Source organism: Aquarana catesbeiana, linkage group LG01 (assembly GCF_042186555.1).
Source record: "Aquarana catesbeiana isolate 2022-GZ linkage group LG01, ASM4218655v1, whole genome shotgun sequence".
Taxonomy (NCBI): Eukaryota; Metazoa; Chordata; class Amphibia; order Anura; family Ranidae; genus Aquarana; species Aquarana catesbeiana.
Window position 1 is genome coordinate 810,316,419 of NC_133324.1, and position 18,541 is coordinate 810,334,959.

Consider the following 18,541-nt stretch of genomic DNA (forward strand, 5'->3'; position numbering starts at 1 on the left):
GACCCTGAACAAGCTTGCAGATAAGAAGTCCTGATATGCATATTTTTTTTGATATCCAAAAAAGTACAGAAGCCGCTGGATCAGCATGGCAGCCAGGGATCTATTATTTTCAGAATGAGAGGTCTGTAATGGCTTGCTCTGCTGTTTTCCTTCAAGCCTATGATCAACCATACATGTACTATATATAAAAACTCCAGTTCATTTCATAAGTGGACAGTAGTAGTACAGGTGGACAAAGGACATATGTAGTTGCCCCTTCCACTACACTACACTAGACTAGCAATGTAGATTACACAGCTAATTATAAGAGAGAACTTCTGTGATGTGTTGCGTGTAGATTAAGCAGAAGTTGACCCAGTAAGATCTCTATTGTGTCATGAAGACAACGCTTATAATTTTGGTTTTGACCCTCCAAGCTTTGATGTACTGTGGTGGTAAGAACGGCAACCTACTATATAATTATTATTAGTTTTTTTGTGCATGTATCTGGTGACGTAGGAACACCATAATATAGAGTGGCTGGTAGTTCATAGACTACATCATTGTGGCTAGTAATGGTAAGTTACATTCAACTGAATTTGTTCTGTTGTGTTGAAGTTTGAACACTCACCAAATGGCTTCCTCACTTCTGAGTGTCAGGAATATGCCCAACCATTTTAATTGATAAGATGAACCTTCAGCCATGTAACTTTAACCGCTGACACATGCCCTTGACTCCATGGCGCCATAGTGGTTGGATTATGTAAATGAGAACAGGGTGTTTTTACTAACATCACATTTCTATGTTCTTGGACAATCAACATCTACCTTGACGCATTCTATGGGGATTCGAGTAAGGTGACGGAGTTGCTGAAGTGGCTCCAAATGCTGTGGTGTGTTCCCAACAATCACATTAACTGAGGAAGCCATTTAAACCATTTGACTGACTGAGTGGTGAAACCTCTTCAGCAGTGGTCTCCAAACTGCGGCCCCTTGCTTTCCTTGCCCTGGGAGCACAATTCCTCCAACTGACATCAATGATGGGGTACTATTCCTCCTACTGATACCAATGATGGGGCACTATTTCCCCCCTGACACCAAGGATGGGGCACTATTCTTCCCACTGACACCAATAATAGGTCCCTATTCCACTAACTGATACCAGTGATGGGACACTATTCCTCCCAGTGACACCAATGATGGGGCACTATTCCCCTCACTGATACCAATGATGGGGTACTATTCCCCCCACTGATGCCAATGATGGGGCACTATTCCCCCCCCACTGATGCCAATGATGGGGCACTATTCCCCCCCACTGATACCAATGATGGGGGCGCTATTCCTTCCACTGACCCCAACGATGGGTCTTTATTCCCCCCACTGATACCAATGATGGGACACTATTCCCACCACTGATATCAATGATGGGGTACTATTCCCGCCCCCCCCCCCACTGATACCAATGTTGGGGCGCTATTCCCCCCCACTGATGCCGATGATGGGTCACTATTCCCCCCCCCCCCCCTCCACTGATCCCAATGATGGGGCACTATTCCTTCCACTGACACCAACGATGGGTTGTTATACCCCCTGCTAATACCAATGATGGGACACTATTCCTCCCAATGACACCAATGATGGGGCACTATTCCCCTCACTGATACCATTGATGGGGTACTATTGCCCCCACTGATGCCAATGATGCGGCACTATTCCCCCCCCCCATGCCAATGATGGGGCACTATTCCCCCCCACTGATACCAATGATGGGGGCGCTATTCCTTCCACTGACCCCCAACGATGGGTCTTTATTCCCTCCACTGATACCAATGATGGGACACTATTCTCACCACTGATATCAATGATGGGGTACTATTCCCCCCCACTGATACCAATGTTGGGGCGCTATTCCCCCCCACTGATGCCGATGATGGGTCACTATTCTCCCCCCCCCTCCACTGATATCAAGGATGGGGCACTATTCCTTCCACTGACACCAATGATGGGTCCTTATACCCCCCGCTGATACCAATGATGGGACACTATTCCCCCCACTGACTCCAATGATGGTACACTATTCCCCCCGCTGACTCCAATGATGAGGCACTATTCCGCCCCACTGACACCAAAGATGGGCCACTATTCACCACACTGACACCAAAGATGAGGCCCTATTCCTTCCATTGACACCAATGATGGGGCACTATTCATCTCACTAATACCAACAATGGGGCACTATTCCTCCCACTGACACTAATAATGGGTCCATATTCCCCCCACTGATATCAGGGATGGGACACTATTCCTCCCAATGACACCAATGATGGGGCACTATTCTCCTCACTGATACCAATGATGGGGTACTATTCCCCCCCACTGATACCAATGATGGTGTACTATTCCCCCCACTGATACCAATGAAGGGGTACTATCCCCCCCCCACACTGAGACCAATGATGGGGTACTATTCCCCCCACTGATATCAATGATGGAGTACTCTCCCCCCCCCCCCACAGATACCAATGATGGGGCACTATTCCTTCCACTGACACCAAGGATGGGACACTATTCCCCCCACTGACACCAATGATGGGTGCTTATTCCCCCCACTGATACCAATGATGGGGTACTATTCCCCCCACTGATACCAATGAAAGGGTACTATTCCCCCCCCCCCCACTGATACCAATGATGGGGTACTATTCCCCCACTGATATCAATGATGGAGCACTATCCCCCCCCCACTGATACCAATGATGGGGCACTATTCCCCCCCCCCCACACTGATACCAATGATGGGGCACTATTCCTTCCACTGACACCAAGGATGGGACACTATTCCCCCCACTGACACCAATGATGGGTGCTTATTCCCCCCACTGATACCAATGATGGGGCACTATTCCTTCCACTGACACCAAGGATGGGACACTATTCCTCCCACTGACACCAATGATGGATCCTTATTCCCCCCCACTGATATCAATGATGGGGCACTATTCCCCCCACTGATACCAATGTTGGGGCGCTATTCCCCCCCACTGATGCCGATGATGGGTCACTATTCATCCCACTAATACCAACGACAGGGCACTATACATCCCACTGATTCCAATAATGAGTTACTATTCCTCTCGGACAAAAAAGATGAGGCACAGTTCCTCTCATGGACACCAATGTTAGGCCACTATTCCTCTCTCTACTGACACTAATACTGGGGCACTATTCCCCCCACTGATACCAATGATGGGACACTGTTCACTCCCACCGATGCCAGGACATTTTCTACCCCCACTGACCACAATCCAGCCCCTCTAAAGTCTGAAGGATAGTAAACTCACCCTTTGTTTAGAAAGTTTGGAGACCCCTGATCTTCAGCATGAGGAACAAGTCCAGATTGATATTATTTACTACTAGGTAACACCGTTGACAATATTTCTTTTGTAGAAACAATTGTAGCTTTTCTAAAATGATAATAGAAGTATATCGTTTGTCATTTTAGAGGCAAATGGTAGCAGAGTTATTTAGTGATTTGTCTGTCAAGCAGATAAGACAGATCCTTAGTTTGTAATGCTGCAATATTTATCTCTTGTTTATTGATTAGGGTTCAAGAGAGAACGTACTCCCTTTGGTCATACCTGTGGAAGCAGCATTTGGATTACATGAACCCCCTTTACAGACCAAACCACAGTCAGACATTGGGCATGCTGCGACCTAATACAGCACCATCCTCTTTCAAGTAAGTTTCCTTTCTGCTTTTCCTTTCATGTTATTTTTTCAGAACCAATTACCATATATACTCGAGTATAAGCCGAGTTTTTCAGCACATTTTTTTGTGCTGAAAGTGCCCCCCTCGGCTTATACTCGAGTCAAGCACTTTTCTGTAGCAGAGAATGACATTTTCCAAACCGACTTTGGGGCCCTGTATCTCGGGGCCACTTGGTGCTAGGAACCCCAAATTTGGTGTGCAAACCCAGTGGAAATAACAACATATCCAAATCTGGGGTTCCTAGCACCAAGTGGCCCCGAGATACGGGGCCCCAAAATCGGTTCAGAAAATGTTATTCTTTGCTGCAGAAAAGTGCTTGACAATTACCGAACCAACTTTGGGGCCCCGTTTCTCGGGGCCACTTGGTGCTAGGAACCCCAAATTTGGTGTGCAAACCCAGTGGAAATAACAACATATCCAAATTTGGGGTTCCTAGCACCAAGTGGCCCCGAGATACGGGGCCCCAAATTCGGTCAACTGTGCCCATCTGCAGCAATGTCATTTCGGGACCCTTTGGGTCCAGAGACCCCAAATTTTGGCTGCAGCTAGGGGGCATCTAGGAACCCTTAACTACCGAGTTTGAAGTTCGGGGGACCTATGGCTGCAAATGGGCACCTTGAGTCTGCAAATGGGCATTGTTGACCCTCTTTTCCACTTACAGTAGCTGCGCATTTCTCACCCTAGGCTCATACTCGAGTCAATACGTTTTCCCTGGTTTTTGTGGTAAAATTAGGTGCCTCGGCTTATATTCGGGTCGGCTTATACTCGAGTATATAAGGTAATTGTTCTCGAATATATCCAGTGCATGCGAGCTTTTTTAAAAGGGAGGTTTAATCCAACAGTTTGTGCTGCTGAAATTCTTGAACACAGGACTGCAGGATACCTTCAGGTTAAAAATGAGGTTTAGGGGCTAGGACTAGGAATTAACTTTAGAGGGTTGTTAAGGGTTAAGTTAAATTAGGGGGTTAGGTTGAGATTTATTGATTAGCCTTGGGTTAAAGTGACACTAAACAACATCCTTAGTCTCCAAAAATAATCTATACATATCCACTACTTAATGACCCTGTAACCATTTTTTTTTTTTTTTTTTTTATAAAAGCATTTTTTACTGTGTTTTTCTACTTCTGTTTGACATCTTCCATGAGCTACCAAACCTCCCCTTTTTTTCCTCTCACTTCTGTTTGTTTGGAATGAGCAGTGCATGTTAATTACGCTCATTTGCACTGCTCTATGCAGGTTACAAGTTCCATGGTCCATAGTCCCTAGCCCATCCCAGGAGTGAACAGGAGAGGGTGACTACATACAGTGGGACCATGGAGAGTGAATGTAGCCACAATCTAACAGGAAGTCGGGTCCAAGCTGCAAAAAGGGGAAAAAAGCATTTGGAGGAGGCGGAGAGCAAAAAAAAATTTAAAAAATACATACTTGAATAGAATATATAGTTTTTAACCAGAGTTTAGTGTCACTTTAAGATTTATGTATAATGAAAAATGGATGTTACTCCCACGCTATCAATTAGTGACTTAATGCCAAATTTTGATAAATAGATTAACCTCTGCAAGCACCTATAGTGTTCCCACAACTATGGTGTGAATAAATGTGCAAATGGAGTGGTGCTGCTCTGTTAAATGCTACTGTGCTACAACTAAATAATCTATAACCTAAATAAAATACTTTGAGGTCTGTGTACACAAAAGCATAAATCAAAAACCGTGATTAACCGCAAATAAAGCTAAATTAAATAATAATATTGTCCCATGATGCTTCAAATAAAAATGAATAATATATAAATTCAGTCTCTCTTTTCTTTTCTTTGCCCTCATCTCTTGTGCTTAAAATAATCTTTTGTGTGTGATATGGGTTTCACTCAATCACCACTGTGCTCTCAGAACTCTACTACTCTATTACTTCTCAGCATAAAAACATGAATCCTTCACATGCATGGATCCCTTTATGGTTTCTCTCCACTCTTAGTGGGAGGTACTGCTGATGTAAATGTATTGTTGGGTGCCTTTTCCTTTTTAAGGTGCTCCTCTATGCTCCAAGGTAGGTCTCATCCAGATTATGGATATATATGAAAAAAGCCTCCCATAGTGTGATTTTGTTAAAACTACTTCATTTATTATGCTAAAATATTTGCACTTACAATAAAAACTTGTTTCGGTCCCTCATGTGCCTCCGCTCATCCCCTATGCCTTAGGTCACCTTCACGTGACTCAGGGGATCTCCTGAGGAAGTCAGGTGACAGTGATGGAACGTGTAGGGTGTGAGTGGAGGCACGCCAGGGACATCATCTTTTATGTTCTACCAAACTGGGCTAGGTTACATTTTATTTTTTTCGATGACTTGCACATTAGATAACAAAACACATACATGTTACATCACAATTACAGTTTAAAAGATGAAAACCGAGGCATGCTGCCAACACTAATTTCCTGTTTTCTGGAGTTTTTTTGAATCCTCTAGGGCCTAGGCATTTGGATCTTGTTTTTTTGGCTGATTGTCATGATTTCACAATTATTGATAGGTATTGAGCAATTAAAAGACTATTACTGTATATATTGCTTGTATTAGAAATTCAGCTATAAAAAAGGTTTACACAGAATTTACAGACCGTAAGAAAGTCTGTGAGTTGTACAATCACTTTTAGATTTACCAATAACTATGTAATGCAAATGCCTACCTGACTGGATAAAAACTGAATGTGTTTAGGTAGAACTGTGCATTGCATAGTTATTAGAACATCAAAGATGGTGCCGGGGTTGCAACATTAGCAGCTTAAAGCAGTAAGGCCTCTTGCACATGATACTCCTGTTTGAGCATCTACTTTTTCATATGTTTTTTTTTGTTAGTATGTATTTTCATGCAAATTTGTGCACACGCGTGAAAACTTATTTTCACGCAATGTGTAAATGGGTATTTACGCACATATGTGTGCAATCGCGCGTAGTTGTGCGCATGAGGTGTAAATTGCTGACCAAAAATGCAGATTTTCTATATTTTTTTTTTTTTTTTTTTTTTTACTGAAGAATGTATGGCTCTTGTTTACACGCCTGTGTGCATAAGCACAATACAATTAATATTCTGCATTTTAGCTCAGTAAAAAAAAAAAAAAAGCTATACTGAGCTTTTTCAAGTTGCAGTGTGCAAGAGACCTAATACACCCAAAAGCAAACATTTATTATATTTCAGCTTATTAATTCTTTGTGATGGCTGCATTTGTTTTTCTTTTTAGACTTCATTTCTTCTATTTTTACCTGGTGATCCAGCCAGTAAGTCTGTTACTTTTCAAAAGAACAAGCTCTCTTGCAGATGTATTAGTTACAGGGATGAGCCAAACAATTTAACATTGACAGGGGTGCTTGCAATGGTCAGCTTTCATTTATTTATGTAAAACCTTTATCCCAAAAGAATCAAACTATTTGCTGTAACTGATTATAAACTAGTAGCTGGAGCTTGACTTAAATTTGTTAGTGCATCTAAAGCCTAGTAAACACAGGCGACATTCGTCCCGTCTGTAAGGCAGCCGGCTCCCGATCTGCGCTCTCAGCCAATGGCTGAAAACACATGAAATCTTAATGGGGAAAAATATCATGCTGGATATCTATACTGATATGGACCGGGTAATGTGTTAGGAATGAAAGAATGCCACATTACTTAATGAAAATGAAAATTATCAACCTACAGAGGGCTGAATTCAAAGACACCGCAAAAATCAAAGTGAAAAAATGATGAAGCAGGCTCAATTATTTTGCTGAACTTTCATTGCAGCAACTCAAAATGGTACTCAGTAGTTTGTATGGCCCCCACGTGTTTGTATGCATGCCTGACAACGTCAGGGCATGCTCCTAATGAGAGGGCAGATGGTGTCCTTGGGTATTTCCTCCCAGATCTGGACCAGGACATCACTGAGCTTCTGAACAGACTGAGGTGCAACCTGGCGACATGAGTCCGGGCATTGTCGTGCACCAGGAGGAATCCAGGACCCACTGCACCAGCATAGGGTCTGACAATGGGTCCATCTCGATACCTAATGGCAGTCAGGGTGCCAGTGTCTAGCCTGTATGGGTCTGTGCGTCCCTCCACGGATATGCCTCCCCAGACCATCACTGACCCACCACCAAACCGGTCAAGGTGAATGATGTTACAGGCAGCATAACGTTCTCCATGGCTTCTCCAGACCCTTTCACGTCTGTCACATGTGCTCAGGGTGAACTTGCTCTCAACTGTGAAAAGCACAGGACACCAGTGGCGGACCTGACAATTCTGGTGTTCAATGGCAAATGTCAATCGAGCTCCACGGTGCTGGGCAGTAAGCACAGAGCCCAATAGAGGACGTTGGGCCCTCAGGCCATCCTCATGAAGTCTTCTTCTGATTGTTTGGTCAGAGCCATTCACACCAGTGGCCTGCTGGAGGTCATTTTGTAGGTCTCTGGCAGTGCTCATCCTGTTCCTCCTTGCACAAAAGAGCAGATACCAGTCCTGCTGATGGGTTAAGGGCCTTCTATGGCCCTGTCCAGCTCTCCTAGAGTAATTGCCTGTCTCCTGGAATCTCCTTCATGCTCTTGACTGTGCTGGGAGTCACAGCAAACCATCTGGGAATGACACATATTGATGTACCATTCTGGAGGAGTTGGAATGCCTGTGCAACCTCTATAGGGTCCGGGCGTCGTCTCATGCTACCAGTAGTGACACTGACCCTAGCCCAGTGGTTCTCATCCTGGAGGTCGGGACCCCCTCGGGGGTTGAATGATTATTTGCCAAGGGTCGCCGAATCCTGGGCTGTTCCTGAAGTCTGCACCGCTTTCCCAGCCTTTTTCTTGCCGCCCAGCTGGGCTGTTCCTGGAGCCCACTCAGCCTCTTTGCAGCACCCATTCAGTTCACGACATTGCTGGGGGGCAGAGACTAGAGGTCAGCTGACTGGTGAGGAATGTTCGGCATAGGTGTCACTGCTACGAGACACCAAAAAGTCAAAGACACAGTGAGTAACACTGTCTGTGATTATAGTTGCCATTAAAAGTGCCCACTACAGTTCTTAGATCAGCAGATGACCTTGATCAAGAGCACCTAAGTTGGAAGATCAGAACTCCCCCCAGTACTGCCACTCATCCCAACTCCCCGCCAGCACTGCCATTCATCTCATGCCCCCCCACCACCACCAAGGACTAAGAGAAGGAATAAAATAGAGGATACATGGAAGGGAGAGGAAAAGAGTGGGGGGAACAAAAAAAAAGGGAGAGCAAGAATAAGAGAACAAGAAAGAAAGAAAGCTAGAGGGGGGGGGGGGGCAAGAAATTAGGATAGAGGGAAATAAAAGGAAAACAAAAGCAGAACAAAGAGAAAGAGTGGTACATACTAAAATGTACCATATGGGGTTTTAATACTGTATGAGTGGAAGGGACTCAGGGAGCGCTAAATGTCTGTGCGTTAGGGACGCAAATTACTTGTCTTGCCTTGGGTGCTGACAACCCACGCTACGAAAATCATCTTACTGTTAGGGGTCCTCACAACTTGGGAAATTTTATCATGGGGTCATGGCACTAGATATGGTGAGAACCACTGCCCTAGCCAAAGTAGGAAAAGTAGGGAAAAAAATGTCAGTGGCCTCCACCTGTAAAACCGTTCCTATTTTGGAGGTCATCTCATTGTTGCCTATCTGGTTAGTGCACCTGTTGTTAATTTCAACAAAGCAGCTGAAACTGATTAACAACCCCCTCTGCTACTTAACTGACAAGAGCAATATCCCAGGAGTTTAATTGACTTGATCCTATACTCTGATTAAAAAGTGTACCTTTTAATTTTTTGAGCAATATATCTTTATCCGTATTTTGTAGTATAAAATTACAGTTCAGAATTATTCAAGACAAAACAAAGAGACTAGGTAGAATGAGGAAAGGAGGGGATTGGGGAGTTTACAAAGTGCAATGCTCATTACATTTGCATACTCAAACAAAGGCACATAAAATGTGCTTAAAGGGGTTGTAAAGATAAAAATTTTTTCACCTTAATGCATTCTATGCATTAAGGTGAAAAAACTTTTGACAATACCGCCGCCCCCAGCCCCCCCGTTTTACTTACCTGACGCCTCGAATCTTCGCTGCTCGTCCTCATTGCAGCTCAGCCTGGTCGCTGATTGGCTGCAGTGGATGGATTGAAAGCAGCGCAGCCATTGGCTCGCGCTGCTGTCAATCACATCCGATGACGCGGCGCGCCGGGGGGCGGGGCCGAGTGATACAGCGAGCGGCTATAGCCGCCGGCTGTATCACGGGAGCGCGCCCGCAAGCACTCACCACCATGCGAGGGAGCTCGCATTAAGGTGGTAAATGCTTGCGGGGAGGAGCTGAAACAGCCGCCGAGGGACCCTAGAAGACCAGGTTCGGGGCCACTCTGTGCAGAACGAGCTGCACAGTGAAGGTAAGTATGATATGTTTGTTATTTTAAAAAAAAAAAAAAATTACCTTTACAACCCCTTTAAGACATGCTTATGGGGCCTCTCAGTTAATATTGTTTGTCATTTTGGCATGCCTTAAGCATTATTTAGCACAGCTTAAAGTGGATCTACACTGCATCTAAGCACCACAAACCAAAAACCCTGTTTAATTCATTTTTAATATTCAAAGCAAACTTGTGCCTTCATCCATCTCCATGCTTTATTTTGCTGAGAAATAACTTTGAAAAACACCTCCCTTTTTGGCTGCGGCCATCTTACGTAAGGGCAGATGATTCTTGGCTCAGGCATGTAGGCAGGGGGGTGTGCTTAGCTGACAAACCCCTCCTGGGATGTATGACATCATTTGTCTAGGCCTGGAAACCAGGAAGTAACTGAAGAAATGTTAAAAAGATTAAAACAAGTAAAGCTGATATACATTCCTATCTATTTATGAATGCTGGAAGCATAAGGATTAAAACGATCAATGTTGATTGAGAGAGTGAAGTTTTACCTTGATATTTTAGGGACAATATGATCTTAAAAGTAAATTGAGGCCATTATTAGTACAGTAATGGATCTGTAACTATGTGCTTGCTTTAGCAGTACAGTTTTTATTTCTTGTGCCTCCCATCTCAGCTAGAGGAGCCAGGAAAAGTTACTATTTCCGTGCAGCTTCTGCTGTACTTGAGTCTCACCAATACCAGCACCGTGGTTTAGAATGGAGTCGGTGCTGTCGTTGATTCTGCACCCCCTTTTGTGCATGTTCAGTCCGTGTATCACTTTTTTTTTTGCATGTCCTATGCATATTGAATATTGCTATCTACTTGCCCTTGATACGTGATGACGTACAACCGGACTAAAACAAGGAAGTTCACAGCCAGTAGCCAATAGCTGCCCTAGCGTCGGTTTTTGTCCGTCGGACTAGCATACAGAGGAGTGGACTTTTCGACTGGACTCGAGTCCGTCGAAAAGATTTGAAATATGTTTCATTTCTAGGTCCGTTGAACTTTTGGGGGAAAAAAAGTCCACTGGAGCCCACGCATGATCGAATTGTCCGATGGCCCCTGGTCCGCCGAACCAAGTATGCCATAAAGTCCGGTCGAGTGTATGCGGCATAAGACGCACCTAGGTTGTAGAGGAGGAAAACAAGAAAAAAATCTGAACCAAATGGTGTACTAAAATATTTAAAAAATATAACAGAATAATCATAGGCGTGCGCAGCCTATTGCATTAGGGTGTGCACCCCAAAGCTCAAACACACATGTAAATATATATATATATATATATATATATATACACACTGTATTACCAGAAGTATTGGGAAGCCTGCCTTTACACACACCTGAACTTTATCGGCATCCCAGTCTTAGTCCATAGGGTTCAATCTTGAGTTGGCCCACCCTTTGCAGCTATAACAGCTTCAACTTGTTATGACCTTGCAGTAATACATTTATGACCTATCTGTCTCTTACCTGGTCTGTGTATCAGCCTTGAGGCTTGTACTCTCACACCTGCATGCTTAAGTAATCTTCCCTCTGTGTGGCTCCACCCTAGCCTCAACAGGAACGACTATTTAACACCGTATTCTCCAAGCCTGCCTTGCCGTGCAATATTGTGTGTTTGGCTTCCTGTTTGCTCTAAGTTTGTCTCTGTCTCTGTTACCGATCTTGGTGTGTTCCTGACTATCCCTGTCTGCTTGTGACCCTGACCTTTGGCGCGGTCTCGACTATCCCTGTTTGCTTGTGACCCTGACTTTTGGCGTTTTCTCTGTTATCCTTGTCTGCTAGTTGCCCCGACATTTGGCTATCTCCTTACTATCCCTTGCTGTCCTGGGCTGCTGTTTCCTCTCCATCCTCCTGTAGCCTACCGTGAGCGTGAGCTGGGAGACCCTGGGCGCCGCGACCTGGAGTCGGTTGCAGCCCAGTCCATCCTCACCACTAGAGGCTTTGGTGAACACCTGCTGGCTCTTAGACTCCACGCCCTGGGGAATCTATGCTCTAACTCACTGTGAGATCCATGTTGGTGCTCCAGGGGACCTGCCTTCCTGAACCACCCCGAGTTCCATCCGCAGCAGTCAGCCTTAGGGTCCACTATCTTAGTGGTGCACTCCTGACCCCAACGAGGTGCATCTGTCACCTGGATACAGGTGACCTGACACAACTCTTCTGGGAAGGCTGTCCACAATGTTTTGGATTGTGTCTATGGGAATGTTTGACCATTCGTCCAGAAGCGCATTTGTGAGGCCAGGCACTGATGTTGGATGAGAAGGCCTGGCTCGCAGTCTCCGCTTTAATGTGAAGGCCAGTCAAGTTCCTCCACCCCAAACTCGCTTATCCATGTCTTTGTGGACCTTGCTTTGTGCACTGGTCCAAATCATTTGGTGGAGGGGGGATTATGATGTGGGGTTGTTTTTCAGGGGTTGGGCTTGGCCCTTTAGTTCCAGTAAAGGGAACCCTTAAGACAGCGTACCAAGACATTTTGGATAATTTTATGCTCCCAACGTTGTGGGAACAGTTTGGGGATGGCCCCTTCCTGTTCCAACATAACTGTACACCAGTGCACAAAGCAAGGTCCGTAAAGACATGGACTGAGCAAGGGTGGTGGAAAATTAACTTCAAGCGCAAAAATTCACATTATAATAGTAACTAAAACAAATAAAATTAAGTGTAACAATCTAAACAATAAAAATTCCAAAGTGCTATAATGGTGTGAACCTCCCAACTAAAAAGTTGTTGCACTTGAAGTTAATTTGTATTGCAATTATCTGTAGAGGGGTTTCCACCATCCCTGCTAAGTAAAAAAAAAAAGATGTCTTATTATCTTTTTGAGGTGTATTACATGTGAAATCACATATCACTGGAATTATTGCACTTGTAGTTAATCTGTGTGGCAAATATCTATAGGAGGGGTTTCCACCATCCCTGCTATGTTTCATTTTTTATTTATTTTTTCAGTTTGATGTGTATTATATGTGAAGTTGCATATCAGAGACCGGTATTGTGGTAATATTGAAGTTTATTGAGATTCCCATAAATTAGAGGGTTCCACAATTATTGTTAAGTTATAGATCAGTAAGTTAGCACTGTACTCTTTTTTGTGGTGTGGGAACACATAACAGTGCTTAGTGGCAGGCCTTTTACTGACACTTTTTTAATTTACCTCCAGTAGTTTATTGTAAATAGTAGTGTGGTGATTACGTATTATACTAAAGATCAGCATGTGGCATTATTAAACAGACGGATTTCAGTTGTGCCCCACCAGGCTGGCCCCCATAGACAATGTGCCTGGCTGCTGAGTTCAACTGCCCATCCCTACACTCAATGCACTGATGGGCACTGATTTGAAGTACTGATAGGCAGCCCTCATAGGCACTGATAGCCAGCACTGATAGCCAGCATTGATTGGCACTGATAGGTGACACAGATTGGCAGCACTCATGGGCACTGATAGGCAGCACTGATTGGCAGCACTGATGGGCACTGATAGGTGGTACTGGTTGGCTGCACTGATTGGCAGCACTGATAGGCACTGTATGGTGGCACTGATAGGTGGCACTGATAGGCACTAATTGGCAGCACTGATTGGCACTGATAGGCAGCATTGATGGACACTGATATGCAGCACTGATAGGTGGCACTGATGAGCATTCATAGGCAGCACTGATGGGCACTGATAGGCTGCACCGATAGGCAGCACTGATGGGCACTGATTGTCACTGATAGATGGCACTGCTAGGCAACACTAATAGGCAACACTGATGGGCACTGATAGGTTGCACTGATTGGAAGCACTGATAGGCAGCACTGATTGGCACTGATAGGCAGCACTGATTGGCACTGATAGGTGGCATTGGTTGGCACTAATAGGCTTCACTGATTGGCAGCACTGACAGGTGGTACTGGTGAGCACTGACAGGTGGCACTGGTGAGCACTGATTGGCACTGACAGGTGGCACTGATGAGCAATGATTGGCACTGACAGGTGGCACTGGTGGGCACTGACATGTGGCACTGTGACATGTGGCACTGGTGGGCACTGATTGGCACTGACAGTTGGCACTGATTGACACTGACAGTTGGTACTGATGGGCACTGATTGACACTGACAGGTGGCACTGGTGGGCACTGATTGGCACTGACAGGTGGCACTGATGGGCACTGATTGGCAGTGACAGGTGGCACTGATTGGCAGTACTGATAGGTGGCATTGGTTGGCATTGACAGGTGGCACTGATGGGCACTGATCTTGGAGAGGGGAAGTTTCCCATTGAGCAGTCAGCTAGGCATGTATGAGCCGCTCAGTGCATGAAACTGTAATGTAATGTCACTGCTTGCAGAGAGGAGCTGTCAGAACTCGGAGCTGATGTCGGAGGTGGGTGGGACCGAACAGCTAGCCTATCAAACACAAGCCAACGGGATAGGGGCTGGGTGGGCTGCTCCGTGTATATGGCTCCACCCCCTTTCTTAAGCAGCCCAATCATTGGTTGGTGTTTAATAGCTGATAGAAAGGGGGTGGAGCCACATACACAGAGCGGCCCTCCCAGCCCTGGACATCAGCGTGTTTGATAGGCCCGCCCACCCTCGACATCAGCCCCGAGTTTTGACAGCTCCTATCTGCAAGCAGTGACATTACATTACAGTTTAAAGCACTAAGCGTCTCTTACATGCCTCCCTGACTTCTCAGTGGGAAACTCTCACAGGCAGCTCCCTATACAGTCTCTTGCAGCATCTTACAGCAGATCTCCGGGTACACATTAGCGTGTGCCCGGGCACACATTAGGGTGTGCCCAGGCACACCTGGCACAACCCGTGCGCACGCCTATGAGAATAATATTTCTACACTGACAACCAATATAAGGGGGCACCCTACACTGATCCCCAATGTAACTAGGACATTTACACTGACCTCAACACAACAGGAGTATTTACATCAATCACCAATGTAATTGAGACATTTACACTGACCAGCGATGCAACAGGTATATTTACAGTAACCCCCTATCTCTCTGCTAATCTCTGCATTCTTATCTCCCTCTCAGTACAACTCTGCCCCTCTAACTCTTCATCTACTAACCTCTGTACCCCCAAATCCCATACTCTGCTAACCTCTGCACTCCAACCCCTCCTTCCCATTCAACTCTGCACCTCAAACGCCTCCTCTGCTCACCTCTGCACCTCAAACCCACCTCCTTGATTAATAAAAATATCTACAATAATTACAAACGATTTAGGATTACCTCATTTTCTGAATTTTTCAGGTTTTGGAGAGGACTTTACAATCGCTTTGAGAAAGGTATGCACCCCAGGCAGTCTGTGACTGATTATCTTCAGGCAGTGAAGGAAGAAACTCAGCAACTTGAGGAAGAGCTGGACTGCATGGAAAAGGTACATGTTCCCTTTGACTTCATGTATTTATTACAGAGTATTACTGTCTCAGCATACAGCACAGTGACTTATGGGGTTTGATGTAAAGTGGCAAGAAAAAGTATGTGAATCTCTTGGAATTAAGGCTGGCCATAGGCTGTTCGAATTTCGGCCATGTCAGCAGGAACCAACCGAGATTCGAATGTTTGGCCAGGCTGAATGTACCAAGTTAATCAATCAACTTGAGTACAACCAGCCTGCCAGAATTACTTGCAACTGCTATAGCTGCTAGCAATAATAACTAACTTCAATACAATGTCTCGGCAGGAGGGATTCCCCTGTCAGCACTGTCTGTGTTGATGGGGGAATCGTGCAAATTTAAATTTGCACCTTCTGTGGCTGGCCTAACTGGTTTTCTGCAGTAATATGCCATAAATGTGACTCTGAGGAGGATCAGATCACAACAATAGACAGACTCAATGGGGGTTATTTATGAAAGGCAAATCCACTTTGCACTGAAAGTGCACTTGGAAGTGCAGTCACTCTAAATCTGAGGGGTAGATCTGAAATGAGTGGAAGCTCTGCTGATTTTATCATCCAATCATGTTCAAGCTAAAATGCTGTTTTTTATTTTCCTTGCATGTTCCCCTCGGATCTACAGTGACTGCACTTCCATGTGCACTTGCAATGCAAAGTGGATTTTCCTTTAGTAAATAACCCCCGATGTGTTTAAGTTGATAACGCACAAACCTTTCTGATTTCTCCTGTCTATTGAACACACCCATTAAACATTCCACTAATTAAGTGAACCTTTGGAGTTAAAGTGATACTAAAGTCTTGTTTGTCATTTTTAATTAAAAAAAAAAAAAGTTATACTTACCTGCTCTGTGTAGTGGTTTTGCACAGAGCAGCCCAGATCCTCCTCTTCTCGGGTCCATCCTCGGTGCTCCTGACCCCTCCCTCCTGTTCAGTGCCCTGAGCCTGAGCCAAGCTAAAAGCTCCCTGTGTCTGTTCAGACACGGAGTCGTGGCCCTACCCAGCCCCCTTTCTCTCCTCATTGGCTGACTGACTTTAACAGCAGCGGGAGCCAATAGCGCTGTGCTGCTATCTCAGCCAATGAGGAGGGGAGTCCCTGGCAGCCGAGACATTCATGCAACATCGCTGGATCAAGATGGGCTCAGGTGAGTATTAGGGAAGATAAGGGGGGGCTGTTGCACACAGAAGGTTTTTTTATCTGAATGCATAGAATGCATTCAGATAAAAAAACCTTCTGCCTTTACAACCACTTTAATAGCTGGTCGATCCTTCTTTGGCAACAATGAATCCAAGCAAGCACTTTCGCTACCTCTTGATGAGACCAGCATAACATTCAGGATGAATTTATGACTATTCCTCTTTACAAAACTGCTTCAGTTCAGACACATTTATAGGATGCCTGGTGTAAACAGCTTTCTTGAGGTCATTCCACAGCATCTCTATGGGGTTGAGGTCTGTGCTCTGACCGCGCCACTCCAAAAGGCACATTTTCTTTTTCTGAAACCGTGGTGGATTTACTTTGATGTTTAGGGTCGTCATCCTGCTGCATCACCCAACCTCTACTAAGCTTCAGCTGGCAGACAGCCACCCTGACATTATCCTGTAGAACATTTTTGTAAACTTTGGAATACATTTTCCCCTTGATGACGGCAAGTGGTCCAGGCCCTGAGGCAGTGAAGCAAGCCCGAATCATGATGTTCCCTTCACCATACTTCACTGTTGGGATGATGTTTTGATGGTGGTAAGTTGTGCCCTTTTTGCACCATACATAGTGCTGAGTATTCTTCGCAAACAATTCAACTTGTTTCATCAGTCCACAAAGCATTTTCCCAGCAGTGTTGTAGTCTGCCAAAGTGCTCTTTAGCAAATTTTAGGTACGCAGCAATGTTTTTTTGAAGAGCAGCGGCTTCCTCCTAGGTGTTCTGACAGACACGCTGCCTTTTCAAAGACTTACATATGGTAGACTCATGAACAGGGATGTTTGCCAGTTCCAGTGATGTCTTCAAGCCTTTAGCTGTTATTCTTGGCTGGGCGCTCATTTCTAGGACAAGTAGCCACAGTACTAAACTATCCCTATTTCTAGACAATGGAGTTGATTTACTAAAGCCAAATATACTGTGCACTACAAGGAAATCTAAATGTAGACATGGACCCTGCTATCCTTCCCTTAGGCATCTGTGATACTGTTTTGTCTAATACCCATAAACAGTTGTTTATATTTTATGCCAGAAAGGCTATCCTAACTAAATGGAATCAGCTCGAACCTCCCTCAGCTTTGCGAAGAAGATCTATGATTGACTTAACCCTACCACTTTATAAACTTACATATATGAGCCATAAGTCCGAAAAAATTTGAAAATATATGGGGTAACTGGGTCAAGAGTAAAATGTCTAACAAATCTAGAGGATATCTGGACAGGGACTGAGAATATTGGATGATATCATTGTGAATCTCCACCCTCTCGATAGCCTACCCCTGGCTCCCCTCCTCTCTTCTCCCATCCCTTCCCTTTTTATTTTCCCCCTTTCCCCCCTCACTCCAGGGGTACTGTAAATTCATTCCAGACAAGAATCTGATCAAATTAACAAACTGAAGATTCTTCTAGATCTATCGTGCCAACTACTGTTGTAAAAGCGATTTGAGATATATTCTATATTTTGTATTGAATTACATTATGTGCCTAAATGTATAATATTGTGGGGTTTTTTTTGTTTTGTTTTGTTTTGTGTTTTTTTTTTTTTTGTATGTACACTACTTCTCCTTTTGGAGATAAATAAAAACTTTTCTGTTAAAAAAAATTAACCTCCTTGTGTCTAACTGTTGACTGATGGATGCCTAAACACTTTGAGATTGCTTTGTTCCCCTTTCCAGCCTTATGCAGTTCATGATTGTATGCTTTCAGAGAGCTTATTTTTGCCAAGCATTATTTCGCTGATGCTTCTGATGAACAGCAGTTTTAA

At 44.6% G+C, this 18,541-nt stretch overlaps 1 protein-coding gene across 1 annotated transcript in view; it reads left to right on the forward strand.

The window, feature by feature from the left end:
• MTMR7 (myotubularin related protein 7) overlaps positions 1 to 18,541 on the forward strand; it is a 102,499-nt gene that overhangs the window by 68,545 nt on the left and 15,413 nt on the right. Inside the window, exons 12-13 of the mRNA XM_073608090.1 lie at positions 3,587 to 3,721; positions 15,439 to 15,565. Of these exons, the coding sequence (XP_073464191.1) occupies positions 3,587 to 3,721; positions 15,439 to 15,565 (262 nt within the window). The remainder of the gene's footprint in view (positions 1 to 3,586; positions 3,722 to 15,438; positions 15,566 to 18,541) is intronic.